General features: G+C 36.5%; 2 protein-coding genes across 10 annotated transcripts; both read left to right on the forward strand.

The window, feature by feature from the left end:
• The first annotated feature begins 2,791 nt into the window (after positions 1-2,791).
• On the forward strand, positions 2,792-19,951 carry LOC131160081 (uncharacterized). 9 transcript variants are annotated; one of them, XM_058115406.1, is made up of 4 exons: positions 2,792-3,005; positions 3,175-3,277; positions 17,597-17,786; positions 17,901-19,951. In XM_058115406.1, the coding sequence occupies exon 4, from the start codon at positions 17,907-17,909 to the stop codon at positions 19,626-19,628; it is 1,722 nt and encodes a 573-aa protein (XP_057971389.1). In that variant the 5' UTR covers positions 2,792-3,005; positions 3,175-3,277; positions 17,597-17,786; positions 17,901-17,906; the 3' UTR covers positions 19,629-19,951. The 9 variants fall into 9 exon arrangements, with proteins under 9 accessions (XP_057971389.1, XP_057971385.1, XP_057971386.1 ...); XM_058115407.1 differs by having other exon boundaries at positions 2,832-3,054; XM_058115404.1 differs by having other exon boundaries at positions 2,855-3,054; positions 17,597-17,714.
• On the forward strand, positions 5,163-8,458 carry LOC131160934 (copper-transporting ATPase HMA4-like). Its single transcript, XM_058116806.1, has 2 exons — positions 5,163-5,363; positions 5,457-8,458. The coding sequence occupies exons 1-2, from the start codon at positions 5,163-5,165 to the stop codon at positions 6,573-6,575; spliced, it is 1,320 nt and encodes a 439-aa protein (XP_057972789.1). The 3' UTR covers positions 6,576-8,458.
• Positions 19,952-21,556: the final 1,605 nt, after the last annotated feature.

The raw sequence follows: 21,556 nt of genomic DNA on the forward strand, positions 1-21,556 counted from the left end.
ATTTTTCAATATGATAATCAATATAACATCCACACTCTTTCCAAAATTCATATTTCAAATAAACCTTCCGTTAATAGGTTTTGGGTTGTTAACCAATCAACGTACTTCCTTAAGGTTTATGCAAATTATTGATCAACCAACGTACTCCCTTCCGATTCCTGCAATCCCAAAAAAAAAATTATACTTTAGCTTATTTAAAATTCAATTCATGTAATTTTTATGATTAAGAAATATAAGTCATCCACACAATTAATCTATGTTGAAAATAAAGAGAGTAAGGAAAAAAGAGTGACACCGGATTTTTATGAGGTTCGGCTTATCCCCAACCTACGTCCTCGCCTTAGGCAAACCACCTAAGGACTCCACTATACCAGTTCCTTTTTGGGTGGAATAAAACCTTACAAGCGATACCCTACACTCAAACACTCTTTCACTAAGTTAGAGTAATCACCTCTTCAAGTGATACCCCACGCTTGGGCAACGATCCAAACAATCCTTGAATCGTCAAATCTACAAGAACAGGATTAATAATCCGTGTACAAAAAATTACCCTCAGATAGGGTGGATTAGTACAATTTCATATACTATATACTTCAATCAAAATATCAATATGAAATACAATTGAAGCTTAAAAGAGATTTCACTAAGTTTTCCTTCTAGATGAGAATCAACAATTCAGAAACACAGAGAAGGATTGATCAGCTGCTTCCAGAAAATCTTCAGCAATTCAGATGTGCAAAGATGAGAGCATGAAAGCTTTAAGAGTATGAGAGTTTTAGCTTTGAGAATTGATTTTCAATTGCTTGGTATAATTTAATTTGAAAAACCATGTATTTATAGAGTTTTAAGAGTGAGTTTCCTTATTTCCCAAGTTGCTTGGAGTGTCCCCCAAGTTTTTATAACATTTAAATTTGAAAAACAAATTTTTAGAAATTTTCCATTAAAGTTCAAAATTTAAATTCTTGTAGAGTCAGTTGGCTGGACAAGTGACTGGTAAGTGTTTATACAAGGTCAACCGGCTAGACAGGCGGCTGAGTCCATTTTGTCTGTCCAGGATTTTCAAAAAATAATTGTCAGTCGGCTAACTGAACATAGTTCAAATTGGTCAGTCAGCTGACTAGTCAGTTGGCTGACAAAACACAGTTCATCTTGGTCAATTGGCTGACCAATTAGCTAGTTGAGGTCTTGTCAACTTTGACCACCCTTTGGTATTTTTATTATAACTTTTTCTATATAATTCAAAATTAGACGTTCTTAGTATCAACAGAAAACTAAGAGAAAATCTCATAACTTTCATGTTGAACACTTTTTAATATAAGAAGTGTTTGATAGAGAAAAATACTCATCAATACAAATATAAAAAAAATAACAGAATTTGGAAAATCCTATTTTGGTGCTTTTCATTCCAAAAATAATTTTAATCTTTTTGAAATAATTTTTGACCTTATAAAAATATTTTTCAAGTATTTTCAAAGGTATCTAGGTTCAAATAATTACCCTAAAAGTTTCATGTATCCATATTAAAATCGAATGAAGTATTTACATAAAGACTTCTTAAGACTTTAACATTTTAAGCACTTAAGTATTCATGATTGTCTTTCTTTGGCTCCATCTTGTCTTCGAGTTTCAATATATTTTAAACTTTTAGCAAGTTCTCTTTAATATTCATGCTCTCATGATCTTCAAACTTTATTAGACCATTTTGAATCTATGCCTTTTAAGCTTCAGTTGATTATCTTTCTTTGGAGTATAAGCTTTCAATAATCCTCGTGAGTACTTGACCTTGTATTCTCATACTTGAGTCCTGAAATATCATCACTTAACTAAATATGTTAAGTTCCTCTGATTTGTTATTATTAAAATAAGATTTTAAGTATTGTAAGGTCAACACGTTCTAGTTCAAGTATTTTAGGAGTGACATGGCCTAATCTCAGTCGTCCAATTTGTGTTTTCTTTGACAATTGGATTGCTGTCACGTCAGCGATCCCTTTCAAATGATTTAAGCCACTCGAAAGATGCCACATGATAGGATGATGTCATGTTGTCATCACTCTATTGTAGATTTTTTTTTTTTTTTAAAAAGGAATTGGGCGATGCCACGTCCTAGAGTGACTACAGCTAATTTAAAAAAAATAAATAAATACTATAGAAAAATTATTAAATCCTATAGAAAATCACATCTATACACACACACACACACACACATTACATATACATATTATTAATTAAGAAAAGAGTAAACAATTTTTTAACTTACATATTTTTTTCCTTATTCTTTCTAAAATACCTTTTTCTAAAAGATCCTTATTTTAATTGCTACTTATCTCTTACTTAAAATACATTAAGGGTATTTAAGTAATTTAACATAATAATTTTAATTTCAATATTAATTAAAAAAAGTCTTATAACTTGTAAACTCACCTTCCTAACCTCGCAAAACTATTAATACGTATATAACTTTTACCTACTCGTCTATACCATGAGAAGTAGGGGCAATTTTTAACTTACGTATAATTTTTTTTGTCTGCTTCCTAAAATGTTCTTCGTTTTACAAACTAAAATATTTACTAACCACAGTATATATGTAATTTAACAGAATATATTTTAAATTTTTAATAATTTATTAATTTTTTCAATTTCTCTTCCAACTCTCTGTCTCTTAAATGAATTTACCGAAGTGTCAATGCTCTATTTTTTTAACAAAAAAAACTAGTAACCCCTTTGGATATATATATATATATATATATATATATATATGTATGTATGTATGTATCAACATTCATACCTGACCATACATACATACATATAGAAAACACATTTTAACACGTGTTAAGCACCTGAACTGCGCCGGGGGGAAGGGAGCCAATGGCGCGGGCAGGGGGGTTGGGCGCAAACAGATTAGTGCTAGACTTTGATTATATTATGTCTTCGCAAACATACCGTTATCTTTAAAATACGTCGGCGCACATTTTATGCTCCATTCCACAAATTTCTACTTCCAGCAGGTGGATCCTTCTCCCAAACCCTAATTTGGTTCTTGTTGAACACTTTCAGGTTCCCATTCATGATTCTTTACTAATCCTATTCGTTGATTAATGATCATCTTTGCGTTATCTCGATTCATTGTCCTGCTCGCTTTTATGCCGAAACGCGAGCTGCATTTTTTATTTTAAGGTTGGAATAGTGAAGCGGAAAGTTTAATCTTGCGTATTGAACCTTTGCGTTTGATCTTGAGCACGGCTGACTCGACTACGTCAAGTTGACTCCTACGACTTTGGTAATTTCCTCGAACCCTTCAAGATTTAGGTCATGCGTTCTCTATTTTAGGCTGATTTTGGCAGTGGAGGTGTTTCGATTTTGCATTCTGTATTAGTTTGTGATTCAGATGCTCAATGTAGCCTTGTATGTAGTCTGGATCTTGCCTACAGCTACTGCTATTATTATTATTTACTTTAGGGATATTGTGAAATTGACCGATGCTAGACTCTTTATGTTGTGATGTGGATTTTATATTGGAATGTGGTGGGCTAGCAAGGTGGATTCTTGAGTCTAGAGTTTGTTCTTGATGTGTGCTATGGGCCAAACATGAATAAGATTAGAGATACCAAACCAGAGGGGAATCCGAGTAGATCGAGGGGCTCGGACAAGGTAACTTGTTACAGGGGAGCTCGAACAAAGGGTTCCGAGCTGATCGTCAGATTGAAGATGATGAGCAGGTTGAAGGGCTCGGACGAGGCGGTTCGTTGCAGGGGAGCTCGAGCAGAGGACTTGAGCGGCTCGAACGAAATGGCTGGTCGCAGGGGAGCTCGGACCGAGGGTTCTGAGCTGAGGTCGTCAGAAGAGGCCGAACTGAGTGGGGGGTTTGGGCGGGTCGGCCATTTCGCAGGTTACCTCTTCGCAGCCCGAGTCGTTGTGGGCCAAGGTGTGGATCACGTGGCAGCTAGGTCGAACTCCCTTAACGACTCATTATTTTCTTAAGTGTTAAGGGGCAACTGTAGTAGAGCGCATGGGGTATTCTAGAATAGTTAGTTAGAGTTTGTTATGTATAAAGCTAGGGGTCAGCGGGAATACAACGGAGTAGAAAATTGGGAATCAATTTGTTTTCTATTTCTGGAGAGTGGCTCTCTCGAACCAGCCAACCTGTTCTTTCTTATTTCCATTTCTTTTGTATGCATTGCAGTATTAAATTCAGTTCATCTCTGTAATTTCATTCTCTTGCAAGTAATTCATTCAATCAAGGCATTATCACTCGCTTGAGTCCATTACAAATTGTGTTGAGTTAATTCCATTTCAAGTGGGTTCATTACAATTGGTATCAGAGCCAAACTCCTATCACCATGGGAGAGGGAACTCGCATGAACCAGATGTTAGAGTCCATCGTTGCCCTGAAGAGATCACAAGAAGAGCAACAAATCACTCAAGCCGAATAGCAGAAGCTACTCATCACCATGACTCAATAGTTGGGAGCTCTCTCCGATGCTGTGAAGCTTCTCAGCAAGCAGAAACTCGACCAGGAAGGGCCAGGAGAGACATCGAGCCACAACTTCGGATACCAACACCGTGAGAGCTTCAATGGGGAGCAACACATTATAGACAGAGCGGAGACCTTGCTTGGCAGCGATCAGAGACAAATGGTGTCCTCGGAGCTCGTCTCTGCAATTCATCAAATCATCATCAACAACGCAGCTTTACTTGCTTGCACCCAGAATCTGGGAGTATCAAGCCCATCGGATCTGGTCAAGGCACTTGCTAATCAACAGCTGGTTGCTGGAATCAGCGTTCCTGATGCAAAGATTTTGATGAAAGGCGAGGTGGTCGACGAGGAGGCGGTTGATGAGATGGACGGTGACGATCAGTGCAAGATCGTGGAGCTCGACGCTATGGAGTCGCTTGCCGAGCACATCCACTTCTGCGGGATCTGCGGAAAGGGGATTAAGCGAGATGTCAATCTGAGAAAGCACATGCAAGCTCATGAAAATTAGCTCACAACCCCAGAAGCGCTCACCAAATCACTGAGCTACGTTGAGACCAAGAAGACAAGGTTCTTGCGCCCGTTCCAGGGTTGCAATCATATAAAACCTCACTATCTTGTGTTTGGTTTGATTTCCTTGATGAAGTCATCGGCGGGTGTCTCGAAAGCGAGTTCTATGGGGGCTTTCGAAATGTCTTTGTTCAAGGGTCCTCCTACAATGGAGTTTTTGCAAGGGTCAAAGTCGCTTCCTGCTAGCGGGGTCTCGGTAGCCGAGGAAATGGATAAAAGGGGAACAATGTGTTATGAGGATGAAGATGATGAGAAATATGTGGAGGTTTCTAAGCAGTTCTGTGTACATGGGGATTTGTCAATGGCGCCAGAATGGCAGATCGTGGTCGTGAACTAGCTTTTGGTGCGGGCTTTTCTCGATCCCGAGAGCAAGAAGTGGTGCTTTGATGGGGACATAGATGACTTGGTGTTGCAGCTAAAGGATAGGTTTCCACCGGAGGTTGAGGTCTTGTATGTGGGGAGTTTGAAGGCGGAGATCGAACCGGCGGAGCGGAAAGAGGTTGCCCAATTCTTGTTGAAGAAGTTTGGGTGCGTGCCTACTTTTTTGTCCAATGAAATTCAGGACAAGTTCTACCATGGATTCTGTAAGTATTACCTTTGGCCTCTGTTTCATTATATATTGCCTGTTTCACCAATCAATGATGCCCAGTTCAACCTGTCTCAGTGGCATGCCTATGTAAGAGCAAACCAGATTTTTGCCAATAAGGTCTTGGAGGTGCTAAACAACCCTTATGAGGACTTCGTCTTGATACATGATTATCACCTCATGGCTATGTCATCTTATCTGCGGAAAAAAATTCACCAAGCAATAATGATAAAAGCAAGGGTAGAAGGTTCTGGTTTTCAAGTTGATGAGTTTTCAGAGTCAAGTATAGCAGCATGCCGGCTAAAAATTAAAGGAATGACATGCACCGGCTGTGCTGAGTCTGTTGAACGTGCCCTTTTAATGGTTGATGGAGTGAAAAAAGCTATGGTTGGTCTTGCCCTTGAAGAAGCAAAGGTCTATTTTGATCCAAATGTCACTAATACTAACCACATCATTGAAGCAATAGAAGATACTGGCCTTGAAGCCGATCTTATAAGCTCTGGCAATGATGTTAACAAAGTGCACCTAAAACTTGAAGGAGTGAGTTCTCTGGAAGAAATGAATTTTGTTCAATCCTCTCTTGAGTTTGTTGAAGGTGTGAATCAAGTTGAAATGGACATGGAGGGAAGTGCAGTAACTGTTAGTTATGACCCGAACCTCACTGACCCAAGATCTCTTTTGCATTGCATTCAGGAAGCTGGGCGTGACGCCAAAAGGTATAATGCAACCTTGTTCCATCCTCCTAGACGAAGAGAAAGAGAGCAGGAGCATGAAATACAGATATATAGAAACCAGTTCTTCTGGAGCTACCTATTTTCAGTTCCTGTTTTTGTTCTTTCTATGGTACTTCCAATGCTTCATCCTTATGGCAACTGCTTAGATTATATGGTGTACAACACGCTCACTGTTGGCATGCTTCTAAGATGGATCCTTTGTACACCAGTGTAGTTCATTGTTGGCCGAAGGTTTTATGGGGGATCGTACCATGCTCTGAGACGGAGATATGCTAATATGGATGTTCTAGTTGCATTGGGAACCAATTCTGCTTATGTCTATTCTCTGCATATAGTTATTAAAGCATTGACTTCAGAGGAATTTTAGGGTCAAGATTTCTTTGAGACTAGTGCCATGTTAATATCCTTTATTCTCCTAGGAAAATATTTGGAGGTGGTGGCTATGGGGAGGACATCTGATGCATTGGCAAAACTGACAGACCTTGCCCCTGAGACAGCTTGTCTGCTTATATTGGACACTGATGGAAATGTTGTCTCAGAGATGGAAATCAACACTCAATTGATACAAAGGAATGATATAATTAAGATTTTTCCAGGAGCAAAAGTTCCTGTTGATGGGGTTGTTGCCACTAACTTCAAGAAGCTTTCCGTTGATCACATTATTAGTGCCTATGTGAATACAAATAGCCGGTTGATACTTTTGGACTATGATGGGACTATGATGTGAGAATCTTCAGTGGACAAAACTCCCAGCAATGAAGCTATTACTGTGTCGAATGCTTTGTGCAGTGATCCCAAGAACGTTGTTTTTGTTAGCAGTGGTAGAGGGAAGGATTCTCTCAACAAATGGTTTTCTACATATGAAAAATTGGGAATTTCAGGAGAGCATGGCTCCTTTAACAGGTGGACTAAGGATTTTCCATGGGAGTTTTGCCCATTAATGATGGAATTTGATTGGAAAAAGATGGCAGAACCTGTGATGGAGCTTTACACTGAAACAACTGATGACTCTTCTGTAGAACAGAAGGAAGGCGCGCTTGAAGGTGATCTTACTAATGAGCCTGTAGTTGTTAAAACAGGTCAACACCTAGTGGGAGTGAAGCCACAGGGTGTTAGCAAAGGCTTGGTAGTGGAAAACCTTATATCGACCATGCGAAGTAGGGGAAAGACCCTAGAGAAACATCTTTTCGTGAAACTTAATTCTCTTATCCAAAGCTACTGTTGGTTTGTGCGTGTGAGAGGGGAGAGAGAAGACAGATGGCGTTGTTTAGAGAAGCACCGCGAGGAAATCCTGCAGCAGGAGAAGGAAGATGCGACGTGGGAGTGGTATCACATGTTGAAGGAGCAGTTTTCTCACCTTGTGGGCAAGGTGCTCTCAAGCGGAGGGTATTGCTATGGGCCAAACATGAATAAGGTCAGAGATACCAAACCAGAGGGGAATCCAAGTAGATCAAGGGGCTCAGACAAGGTAACTCGTTACAGGAGAGCTCGAACAGAAGGGTTCCGAGTTGATCGTCAGATTGACAATGCCGAGCAGGTTGAAGGGCTCGGACGAGGCGGTTCGTTGCAGGGGAGCTTGAGAAGAGGACTTGAGGGGCTCGAACGAAATGGCTGGTCGCAGGGGAGCTCGGACTGAGGATTCTGAGCTGAGGTTGTTAGAAGAGGCCGAACCGAGTGGGGGGTTTGGGCGGGTTGGCCATTCGCAAGTCAGCTCTTCGCAGCCCGAGTCGTCGTGGGCCGAGGTGTGGATCACGTGGCAGCTGGGCTGGGTGCTGGGCCGAACTCTTTTAACGGCTCATTATTTTCTTAAGTGTTAAGGGGCAACTGTAGTAGAGCGCATGGGGTATTCCAGAATAGTTAGTTAGAGTTTGTTATATATAAAGCTTGGGGTCAGCGGGAATACAGGGGAGTAGAAAATTGGGAATCAATTTGTTTTTTGTTTCTGGAGAGTGGCTCTCTTGAACCAGCCAACCTGTTCTTTCTTATTTCCATTTATTTTTGTATGCATTGCAGTATTAAATTCAGTTCATCTCTGTAATTTCATTCTCTTGCAAGTAATTCATTCAATCAAGGCATTATCACTCGCTTGAGTTCATTACAAATTGTGTTGAGTTCATTCCATTTCAAGTGGGTTCATTACAATGTGCACGGTGTAGGACCACCAGATTCTATGGTATTGGAATTATGTGGGTTCTTGCATCCATAACTGAATCGCTGGTTGGCTCGGTTTGACTCCATTTGCGCGCCTATCTGATTTCTTTATTTTTGTGTTGCTTCTAGGGCCTTGCTGTTTCCCTGTTACTAGCTAAAACCTGTGTGCACAGGGTCTTTTCGTCATTAATATTTTGTTAAAAATGTTGCTAGATGGTTAAGGATGACTTGGTGCTTTGGACGGGTCAGATGGTATGGTTTTTTTTTAGATAAGTGGATAACTATAAAAGTGGCATCATCAAATTGAATTTTGGAAGAGGAGGTGAAGGGAAGGGGCCCATGGGGGATAGGCGACCTTGAAAATATCAGTTGATATGTTTGTGTGTAATCCGTGACTAGTTTCAATAAGATGATAAGATCATTGCTAATGTTGTATAATAAATTTCACAAAGACTTGGTAGGGTGGCATTTTCTCGCGAAAACACTTCCGTAGCGTGTATACAAGTTGTTGCTTTCTTTGTTCTACGAGATGGAACTTTCAAGGTTATTTGGAAGGTTGACCTTGGAATTTTCTTTTCCAAATATTCTTGGATAAGTGCATATTCATTATGGTTGAGTGGTGTGCATTGGGGTGTTTATAAGGGTTTGAGATGAACAATTCTTTATCTCGTTAATGTTTTATTGTTGGTTATGGATGCTTTGGGCTTGCTATTTGATGGGGAGGTGAGTGGTGGTGTTATTGAAGGTGTGAAGTTGGGATGTAACTTAGTAAGTATGAGGTCTTCTCCTCTCTCTCTCTTTGGTTTTTTTTGGGTACATGAAATTATTTTGTGGAGACTCAAAAAAGCATCTTAGTTTGCATAATTTTTTTTCCCAACTATTTTAAGGGAGGAAATATCATTGAACATTTCATCCATTTTTATGCTCTATTTTTGTTCTTTTGAGTTTCTTTTCAAAAATATAATCTATTCTTTTGCTCCCCACCCCCTTTTTTTCGTATGTGATCCCTCAATCTTTTGTTGAAACAATGCTATATTTACTAGTCTTAGGCTGCCTTAATGCCATTACCTTTTTAATGCATTGTTTTCCTGACAATTAGTCTACTGCTACCTCCATTGCTGCCATCCCCACCACTATTATCATTGTTGCTATGATGCCTTTGTCATGGTCCCACAAAATCTAAAAAATAGAAAAGGTGCTCTCCATGTGAGGCCACCAAAGAAGCACATGGCATATTGGCACTATCAGGTTTTGGATTTCAAAACCTGAGTTGGTTCGAAATTTTCTTTTGTTTTTCTTTTATCCTTCTTTTTTCTTTTGTTGGGGCATGTTGGATGTATGTCTGGTACTTTTTAATTTCCTCATATCTTATTTTTTTTTTCCTTTTTATAATTATTTTTTGAATTTTTTCAAGCAGATAAATGCTAATAGGAGATGTCGGATTTAATTATGCACAAAAATTAGTTTTTGATTTATTAGGAGGGTATTGTGGGAGTAGTCGCATTCTTCTTCGATTTGATGTAACTTGGTAGTTTGAAAAGTTCGTTCAGATTAAAATTGTCATGGTCCCACATTAGATGCCTACTAGGGAGATCATGAATTTATAAGGATGGTTTGGGCTCGAACTATGTGAGGTGTCTTTTATAGGACAAAATTGTAAAGCCAATGGTCCAAAGCGGACTATACCTCACTGGAGTTAGACCCAAGATCATTACATTTGGTATCAGAGCCACCTTGGGGGTACTTTCAAGTGGGTGGATCCTACACAGAGGTGTAAGCCACGCCACTTTAACAAGAGCGTCAGAAATTGGACAAAAAAGCACATCACGGTCCCACATCAGATGTGTACTAGGGAGATCTTGGGTTTAGAAAGATGGTTTGGGCTCCAACTATGTGAGACGCTTTTTGTAGGAAAAAACCGTCAAACTAGTGGACTGAAGCAGACAATACCTCACTGGAGCTGGACCCAAGACCATTACATCAGTGTAGTCAATCTACCACCTCCTGTCATTGGTGCTTCCAAAAATAGCTGCTGCTGCCATTTTCAATAATATGATTGTTCCCACAATCAAATCCATTGCCAACCACCCTTTTTGTTCCCAACAACAACAACAAAACCAAGTCTAAAATCCTACTAGGTGGAATCGACTACATGAATCATTTTTTGGCAATTTATGTGATCATGGACAATTTATTTCGACAAATTTAGGGCTATTATATCCTTACTTAGTGTCTCATTACTAGTTATTTTAAGTCTACCCCTACCCCTTCTACTACCCCTCACAATAACTCACTCACTCTTCCTCACTGGCGCACTATGTGACCTACGTCACAAGTGCCCAAACCATCTGAGTCGTCCCTCTCTTATCTTATCTTCTACAGGCGTTATGCCTAACTTACTGTGAATATATTCATTTTTTAATTTATCTTTAAATGTTATACTATTTATCCAAACATTCTTATTTCGACAACTTTCACTTTTTGGATATGTTATTTCTTAGTTGCCTAACATTTTGATCCATATAGCATAGCTGGTCTTATAGTCATCCTATAAAATTGTCTTTTTACTTTTAATGATATTCTATGATCACAAAGCACACTTGAAGTATTTCTTCATTTTACCCGACCTACATTAATTTTATGCATTACATCCTCTTCAATTTCTCTTTCAGCTTGCATAAGATCCAAGGCATTGAAATCTACAAGTGCTATTTATTTCTACATCATCAGTTTAACTTTATCTCCAATATTCCTCCTACTATTATTGAAATTACATTTCATATATTCTGTCTTATTTCTACTTATCCTAAAACCTCTAGATTCTAAAGGTTCTCTCTATAATTCTAACTTAGCCTCTACTCCAATCTAGTTTCATCAATCAATACAATATCATTTGTAAACATATATACCATGGAACTTCATTTTGAATACTCCCAGTCAGTTGATCCATCACTAAAGCAAAAAGATAAGTACTCAAAGCAAATCCTTGATATACACCTATTGTGATTGGAAATTCTTTAGTCTCTCCACCTATAGTCTTTACACTAGTCATTACTTCATCGTACATATCCTTAATGACATTAGTATACCTACTACATACACTCTTTTTTACTAAAATCTACCATAGAACTTCCTTAGGTACCCTATCAAACATGTTCTCCAAATCAATAAATATCATATGCAAGTCTCTCTTTTTTCCTTAAACTTTTCCATTAATCTTCTTTAAAGATATATAACTTCTATAGTTGATCTCCAAGGCATAAAACCAAATTGGTTTTGTGAGACCTTCTTTTCTAGTCTCAACCTTTGTTTAACTACCCTTTCCCACAGTTTCATCATATGACTCATAAGTTTAATTCCACGATAGTTATTACAATTTTGATTATCTCCTTTATTTTTGTATATAGTTATTAAAGTGTTTTTCCTCCATTCATCTGACATTTTCATAGTTTTTATAATTGTGTTTAATAAATTAGTTAACCATATAATTCCATTATCACTTGAGCATTTCCAAACTTCAATTGAGATGTTATTTGGTCCTATAACTTTTCCATTTTTCATCTTTTTTATTGCAAATTTAACTTTGCTAACTCTAATCTTGCGAATAAATTTCATATTTTTAGTTGTTTCCTCATTTGTCAATTCTAAGTTTAAGCCTTTTATTTGGTTTTCATTAAATAGCTTACTAAAGTAACTTCGCCATCTTTCTTTTATGTCTTTTTCCTTAACCAAGACAATATCATCTTCACTTTTTATACATATTACATTACCGAAGTCCTTACTTTTTCTTTCTCTAGCTGTAGCAAGTTTAAATATATCTCTTTCCCTATCTTGTGTATCAAATCTATCATACAAATTATTAAATGATATGTGTTTAACTTCACTAACGACTTTTTTTGCCTCTTTTCTCGCCTTTTTATACTTTTCAAAGTTATCCATGTTTCTGCATATTTTCCATGTTTTATACCAAATTCTTTTTTTTTCTTTACAACTTTTTGAACATCTTGATCCCACCACCAACTTTTTTTGCTATTTGAGAATCTTCTTCTTGACTCATCTAAAATATCTTTTGCCATTTTTTTTTATAGAGCTAGCTATCATACTCCAAAGATTGTTTGTGTCTACACCATCCTCTATAGTCCAATCACAATCTTTGATCATTTTATCTTTAAATTTTATCATATTTTCTCCCTTTAGGTTCTACCATCTAGTTCTCTTATACTGATTTATTTTATCCTTTCTCTTCCATTTTTTAATACATATATCTAACACTAAAATTCAATGTTGTGTGGTTAAGCTTTCATCTAGGATAACATTACAATCCTTACATGATAAACGATCTACCCTCTTGGTTAAGAAAAAATATATTTAACTTTTATTTTGTCCACTTTTGAAGGTTATTAAGTGTTCTTCTCTCTTCTTAAAACAAGTATTCATTGCAATAAAATCATATGACATAGTGAAGTCTAAGATCATCTCTTCAGGCTCATTTTTGTCTCCATATCCATATCCTCCATTTGTTCCCACCCCTACCATAATTTCTAACATGAGTAGTGTCTTTATTTACAGACACTGCCACAAACTTTGTCATCATGGATACCTTCATTATGGTACCATCAATGCCATTGTTGTTACCTTCATGCCCATCATCGGATCATCCTTCCAAATAATTTAGATGACACCAGTTTAGTAAGTATTTTTTTAGAGACTGATGATGTGATTTTGGATTTTACAATGGGATGCCATAATTTTTCCTTAGTTCCAGAAAAGATAGTTTCTTTGAAAGGCTCATTTTTAAATATCATTAACTAGTTAATCCGTGAAAAACTGAATTATAAAAACTCATTCTATGATTTCCTACTCTTTTCTGGTTTTCGCATTCTCGCTCCACCCTTCCTGTCAAATACAACTGGTAACTTACTATGCTAATATTCTTCAAACCATTCTAGAAATATTTTTCTTGTTTGTGGCTTAAAACTTGTAGGCTTCTTCTTTTTCTTTTTCATCATCGTCTTCTTCTTTATCTATTGTGTCTATTTGGCATTTGGATCAAGGAGCTACTAAGTTTGTGGATAATTCACCAATATTCTAATTCACTTGTCCTTAGTTTGGTGTGTCACTATGTCATAGACTCACAAATTGTTGTAATTGAGAATTCCATACACAATATATATTTATATGACATCAGAATGCTTCATCTTTGCATTATTTATGTTGTAAATCATTTAGTTTCCTCATAAGAAATTAGATGGATGAGGAAATGTTAAAAATATTAATCTTCTATAGATTAATTTTTTTGAAGGCTCAATCAAGGCTCACATTGAGGTTTGCCTCAAGATGAAGCATGCCTAAGGTGCCTCGAGGCTCATTCTAAAATACCAAATCCCAAAAAGGTCAATGCATTATACACCGAGGTTTACAATCCACAAAAGGTCACCTTGTGCACATTTTTAGTTGAGACATACATTTTTGCTGTGAATCTCAAGTTAGAATTGGCTAAAAAATTTTAACTACATGTGCTACATGAAAGGTGCTAGATTAGATTCAAAAGAAGGGGGAAGAGACGTATTTAAACTTGTTAGAGCTAGAGAAAGAAAGAGCAAGGACTTAGGTAATGTAAAATGTATAAAAATTAAAAAGTGATGATGATATTGTCTTGATTAAGGAAGAACACAAAAAAGAAAGGTGGCAAGGTTACTTTAGTAAGCTATTTAATGAAAACCAAGTATAAGACTTAAAGTTAGAATTGACAAATGAGGAAAAAGCTAAAAATATGAGATTTATTCGTAAAATTAGAGCTAATGAAGTTAGCATTTAAAAAGATGAAAAATGAAAATTTATAGGATCGGATAAAATCCCAATTGTTTTACTGTGGAAGTGTTTCAATTTTGCATTCTATATTATGGTCAATAGACTCGATACTGCTACCACCTCTGCTGCCATCCCCGATACTATTAACATTGTTGCTACCAGTGCCTTTGTCACGGTCATTTTAGTCAATCTACTACTCTTTTGTCATTGGTGCTGCCAAAAAGCAGCGCTGCTGCCATTGTCAGCAACACGATCGTTCCCACAACCAAATACACCACTAACCACCATTGTTGTTCTATTACTATTGTAGTAAATCCCACCCTTACCATAATATTTAACACCCTTACTGTCATTTACAGACACTGCCACCAACTTTGTCGTCATAGGCACCTTCATTATGGTACCATCAACACCATTGCTGTTACCATTATGCTCATCATCCTTCCAAATAATTGAGATGCCACCAGTTAGTAAGTTTTGTCTTTAGAGACTGATGATATAGTTCTGAATTTTTATAATGGGACGCCAGAATTTTTCCTTAGTTCCACAAAGACAATATTCTTTGAAAGGGCTCATGTTTAAGTACCTATAACTAGTTAATCCATGCATACAAACTCAATATAATAACTCATCCTACGATTTCCTACTCCGCTACCCCCCCCCCCCCTCCTACCAACCCCCAAAATACAACCTGGACTTATTATGCTAATACTCTTCAAACCATTCCACATATTTTGTTACATGTCTCTAGCTTAAAACTTGTATGCATCTTCTTTTTCCTTTCCATCATCATCTTCTTCTTCTTCTTCTTCCTCTTCATCTGCTGTCTCTATTTGGCATTTGCATTAAGGAATTGGCAAGTTTGTGAGCAATACACTAATAATACACTTGTTTGTTTGGCGTGTCATTATGTCACAAATTGCTGTGATTGAGAAGTCCATACACAATACGTATTTGTATGACATTGGAATGCTTCATTTTTGCGTCCTTTATGTTATAAATCATTTAATTTCCTCAAATGACCATTAGATGGATGGGTAATTGTCGAAAATATTAATCTTTTATAAATTTTTGTTTAGAAGGCTCAATCAACAGTCAAATTAGCCTCAAGGCAAAGCATGCCTAAAACTCCTTGAGGCTCATTCTAAATACCAAATCCCAAAAGGTCAATGCATTATAGTGATTATACATAGATAATTACACATTTGTACAAACGGCCACTTTGTGGGCATTTTAAGTTGAGACATGCATTTTAGGTGTGTGAATCTCAAGTTTGAATTGTCTAAAAAATTTTAACTATATGTTTATGTCTAAGGAAGAATGTCATAATATGAGTTAATCTCTAAAACTTTTGAACCTCAACCTTTCCAAAATAATTGAGAGTTTGCATCTTAAATCTTGAAAACAATTTGAACTTTGTGATGTTATACCTATCTCTTTGTGTGATTCACTTAATGAATTCACGTTAATATTTTTTTGACTGGCCTACAAGTAGTTCACATATTATATGTGATTTTTTTTACATTTTATTTGTAATTTTATTAGGGTCTGTTTGGTATCGATGCTGTTTTCTGTTTTTGTTCAATGAAGAAATAGATTAAAAAAACACATTTTTTTAGGGTTTGTTTGGTATTATTGTTGTTTTCTGTTTTCTATTTTCTGTTTGTTATTTTTGCATAAAAAAGAAACAGAATATAAAATTGCATTTGTTTAGGGCCTGTTTGGTATTGTTGTTATTTTTTATTTTTTTTGTTTTTGTTTTTGCATAGTGAAGAAACAGATTATAAAAATGCATTTGTTAGTCAGTTTTTTGTTTTTGTTACTAGTTTTCAATTGTTTGTGAAAAACTGAAAACTAGATTTTATAGTTTTCAGTTGTTTTGGCATCCTGTCACCAGAAATTTTAGTATGTAGAAATAATTTTTTGGATTAAATCATTCATTTTATACACTTTTAAATTAAAATTAAAATAAAATGATTATATGAATTAACTAGAATTAAATTAAAATATACATAAATTTCAAAAAATAATAATAAAGCCAATTACAAAATATTTTTAAATTATCATGTCCAATAAAATTTTTATCTGAAGTAAATTTTGATAGTATAACAATTAAGCAAAATAATTATAATAATTTCTATATTAATTATAGTAATTTTTAATGTATATTATTTGTAATTTTATTATTTTATCATATTTTTACAATATTATTTGATTTAAAGATGAAAATGATCATATGAAATTATGAATTAAATATAATTAAAATAAAAATATACGTAAATTTCAAAAAATTATAATAAAGCCAATTACAAATACTTTTGCTATTTCCCAATAGTCATGTCCAATAAAATTTTTATTGTAAAGTAAATTTTGAAAATATAGCAATTGAGTAAAATTATCATAATATATTTTTTAATATGTAATATTTGTAATATTATTATTTTATCATATTTTTATAATATTATTTGATTTAAAGATGAAATTGAGAGTTTTTTAATTAAAATTTTAATTTGTATTGTTTTTATAAATATTACCCACACAGAAGGTTGGTTTCTGGTTAATTTCTGTTTCTGGTTTTTGGTTGTCATTTTTGGTTTTTGTAATTTTTTACAGTGACACTAAATGGCCCCTTATATATTATGATTTAATGGATTATTACATTATCTGAAATTAGTGTATATTTTACCCAAAAGTTAGTCCTATCTCTGATACACGGCCAAGTTATGCCAATCTGTTCTGGAACCAATGTTCATTGGTAGATTTACACATCTATCCTTCTGAAGCAAACCTGCCCCACCTTTTCCACTGCATGCCCAACTCCATGGGGCATGTGTGCCAATATGGAACTTTAATCTGGATTGAAACTATTTTCTTGTCGCCTTATCAATATTTGCCAGATTGTTTGCTGGAATCAGCCATGGAATGTCTTTCTTAACTACACTATTTACATAAATTCTTTAGCAAATTTTTTGCTCAAATTTTGGTGAACTTTTCTGTCTATATTTTCAAGTATCGAAGGGTTGAATTTTCACCTTTTCTTTAGGTGAAGAGTGAGGTCAACATTCATTGAATTGGTTGCCTTATTCAGGCATTAATTTTCCTGGACCATTTAGGCAAGTTTTTTAAATTATGCTAGTAAATAACATATCTGTGATTTTATGCTGGCACCTTTTAGGTATTCATCACGGTGAAGTTGCTGATGTTGATTCTTTTTTACCATATTGTACCCTTTTATCTTGTCAGTCAAATTTGTTACTGTTGGTCATTTTGCAGATTTTAGTTGCCTACTTCATCAGCAGTGGCATGTGCCTTCAGCAGCATCATAGAGGGACTATCAAAACTGTATGTGGCAGGATTTCTGTGATTGTTACTGCTTACTATCCTTCCACTGGTTAGTGCTGTCCCATGCACTGATTGATTCTCTAGTTGCCACTTAGTTCAGTCTTGCTGTGCTGGTGTTTTGGTAATCATTATCAGTTTTATGCCCCTTATTTATATGCAAGTCTGATGTTATGATTCTTGTTTCTTTGGTGCTTTGTTTGTCATTGTGTTGACTTTCTGCTTGCCCTGGGTCCAGTTCCAGATGGATGAAGAGACGCAGAGTACCTCCCAGAACTTGGCTCAGTTCACTGTGAATAGCAATAGGAATGGTGATTTAGGAGTTGACTGTTCTGACTTATTGGCAGCATGTGCTCTTTGTAGAAGAAATTTTTCACCTAATAATGAGGCAGCTGGTGATCTTGAAGCTATATGTGGGGACTGTAAATTCTTGTTACTTGAAGATCATGGAACCCCTGTTCAGGACCCTAACCAAATGCTGTCTGGAAGAAGAAGAAGAAGCAGAAGGTACAGTAGTTCCGAGTCAATTGAGGATCATTTCTCACAGCAGTTCTCGCAAATGATTAATCTGGCGAGACAAAACGAATCCACGGTCTTTGGACATGAGAATCTACCTGTAAATGGTGATGCCGCTGCTGCAAGGCTATTCCAGCGCACAAGTTCCCATACTACCCCTAGTGGGTCTAGGAGATGGTCACGGGTGTTGTCTGATACTGAAAGTGAGGGCTTTGATAATTTGGACTCTATTTATGGAGAGAGTGAATCAAGTATAAGCTTTAGTGGGTACAGGGTATTTCATGGTGAGAGTGATGTTATTTCTTTTAGTGCTTATGGAGGAGATTCTGATGCTTCTGTGGATGGACATAGTTTTCTGGATACCGAAATATTTACCCATCCAGATGAGGGAAGTGATCTTGATAGTGATACTGATATTGACCCAATGCATGCTGGTCCCAGTGAATGGAACTTAGATGAAGAAGAGGATGGCGAGGATGACGACGATGATGGTGAATGGGAAGAAGCTGATACTGAGGAAAACGCAGTTGAATCAGCAACAACTGGAGTCCGGCTCCCAAATTTTCTCACTTCAGGCCTTGGTGAAAGCATTGGCCATGAAATTTGGCGCAGTCTTTTTGGTGTTCCTGAATTTGAACGTGTACGCTGGGGAATTAGGGAAGGCGCACAGACTGCTAGCATCTTTGCTGGTTCAGAGGGATCAAGGTTATCTCGTTATGTTGGGAATTCTGGGGATTACCTTGATGGTAGAGGCTTTGAGGAACTGCTAGAGAATCTTGCAGGGGCAGACAGCTTGAGACGAGGTTCACCTCCTGCGTCTGCATCTTTTGTTAATAATATGCCGCGCATGATTGTTAAGGAGGAACATTTGAAGCATGATGGTTTGGCCTGTGCAATCTGCAAGGATCATCTTTCTGTTGGGACCGAAGTGAACCAGCTTCCCTGTTTTCATATCTATCACCCTTCCTGCATCTTGCCGTGGTTGAGCGCACGAAACTCATGCCCCCTTTGTCGGTACGAGCTTCCTACTGATGACAAAGACTATGAAGAGGGTAAGCAGAGGGCTAGTCTTCAAATGGAAAGCCGGGAAATCCAGTCACAGGGTGTGAATGAGGATGGTTACTCTGATGTGACTGATGGAGGTGAAGTCGATGAAGCCGGTGAATATAGTCAAGGTAGACTGCTGCTGGGAGAGCCCATGGATGTAGATCCCGCCGAAAGTGACTCCTCTGGCAGGGATGGTAGAAGAGGGAGATGGTTTTTTCTCGCTGCTGCAGCTCCAATTGTCTCACTTGTGGGTATGGTTCTTGTGTTGTGGTTGGGCAATCCTCTGGCAGAAGGAAGAGGGTCTAGAGGCCGTCCTGGCTTTGCTGAGCAGGGCCAGCGTCAAAATCAAAGTTCCCCACACCGAAGGGAGAACCCGAGCAGGAGGTGGTGGTATCTATTCTAACTGATTTTGTTGTTGGATTCAAATTGAAAACTAGTAACCTCTAGTGATTATGTTTGATTGCTTTGTTTTGTATCTATATTATGGTGTATCTTTGATGTCTCCAATGAGCGAGTCTGCGTGCTTACTTCATGGCATTTGGCATTTTTCAAACTCAGCATGTCACTTTCTGTTTTTGTTGAATGAGTAAGCATCTGAGCGTGCATACATGTATATGATAAGAACCTGTTCCTGAACCAGTTAATGTATGCTTGGAACTGGTTTGGTTCTGGTCTTAACTTGTAATAAGATGAATGATGAATGATTTTTTTTTTTTGCTTATTTAACACTAGTTGTGGGACACCCAATGGAGTGCTCAACAATTTTCTATAGTTATATGCAATTATTTTAAAATAATGACAACTAGTTGTAAATAATTTTTAAAAAATAACAATTTAATAATTTATCCTCTATTTTTAGAAAAAGAATCAGTTTATAGCCATCCCTTAATTAATAATTTAATTTTAATTTTAAATTTGAAGAAAAAACTATATTTTGGTAATAAGGAGAAAAAATTACATCATAAAACTTTTTGGGAGGGAAGTTTGTTTTCTTGTGTTAGCAACCATGGAAACAAATGACCTTGAATCTGGGTTTGTATGGATTTGGATAGAACTTAGTATAATTTTATATTATATTTTGTTTAAATTTACGTAAATTCAAATCTAAGGTTCGAATTTCAGATTTCTAAATGCATGGTTAGTGTTAGCAATCTTGAGCTTAACATGTGCCTAATCTTGATTCCACAATTTTGATCTTAGATTTCGTGTGTTGGTCCTTCTGCATGAGTAGCATAATCAATCTTTGATCCTTTTGCCCAATGTTAACATCATAATGGACTGATGAGAATTTCAAGAGAAGCAGCTAAGGTAATGGAAATTCAATCAAGGGTGAGAATATGAACCGGAGCAGTTTGACATCAAGGTGATTTTTTTTTTTCTTTTTCCTTAAATTCTAAATTGGACAAGTAAGCATTTCATAGACAGCATCTAAGCCAATGGAAACTCAATCAAATGGCAAGAATAGGACTTAGAGCAGCTTGCTCTAATTTGAATGACAACCAATTGCAATTCTTTGATCCTATTAGAAAAGATGGAAGAATCTTGTTGAATCCTCCTACGGAAATTATGAGGTCATTGATAATGGAAGAATGACCTAATCAGACAATTCCTTGACTAAAAAAAAAAACTCCCATTTACTAGTATGTTGGAAATGTTATTGATGAACTCTGCAGAAGGGCTGCAAATATGACGATGTATTCCCTCTCAAATGGTTCTTATATTTTCAGATTTCATAATCAGGATGATAAGGAATGGATTCTAGATGATGGGTCTTGGTTTATTGGGAAATATCCTTTATTTTTTTATCAAATTGGAATCCTCTTGCTAAAACAAAGAATATGCAAATGGAGAGAATCAATTTGGGCAAAGCTTTATGGTATACCACTTGTCTATGCTATTGGTGGTTTTAACTACATTGCTAGCATTATAGGTACTCCTTTGCACTTGAACTCTTGCACAAGATAGGTGAAGAAATTGACTTGTGCAAAAGATTTTGTTGAAATTGACTTACAATGATGATCTGCTAGAATTTTTTTTATGTAATGGATTCGGATGGGCATATAGATACTATAGAGGTTGAGTACGCTTCGAAACCCCTTAAATGTTCTTTTTTTTTTTTTTCTCAATTTGGTCATCTTTAGGAGTATTGTAGATCAAAGCAAAAATAGGTAGAAAAGAAGCATCATGTGGAGACTTCCTTGCCCATGTCTAACTCTTTTGATGTTCTTAATGATGTGGATAGTAGATTTGATCAAAGGGTTAATAATGAGAAAGATTTCTTACTAAATCCTAAAAATGTTTTTAAGGATTTTGCTCTCAAAATGAATGAGG

Source organism: Malania oleifera, chromosome 7, assembly GCF_029873635.1.
Source record: "Malania oleifera isolate guangnan ecotype guangnan chromosome 7, ASM2987363v1, whole genome shotgun sequence".
NCBI lineage: Eukaryota > Viridiplantae > Streptophyta > Magnoliopsida > Santalales > Ximeniaceae > Malania > Malania oleifera.

Coding starts and splice junctions, on each gene's coding strand:
- LOC131160934 (XM_058116806.1), top strand. CDS start 5,163: ATGTCTTTGTTCAAGGGTCCTCCTACAATGGAGTTTTTGCAAGGGTCA. Junction 5,364..5,456: donor TGGCGCCAGAATGGCAGATC/GTGGTCGTGAAC, acceptor TTGGTGTTGCAG/CTAAAGGATAGGTTTCCACC.
- LOC131160081 (XM_058115402.1), top strand. CDS start 17,907: ATGGATGAAGAGACGCAGAGTACCTCCCAGAACTTGGCTCAGTTCACT.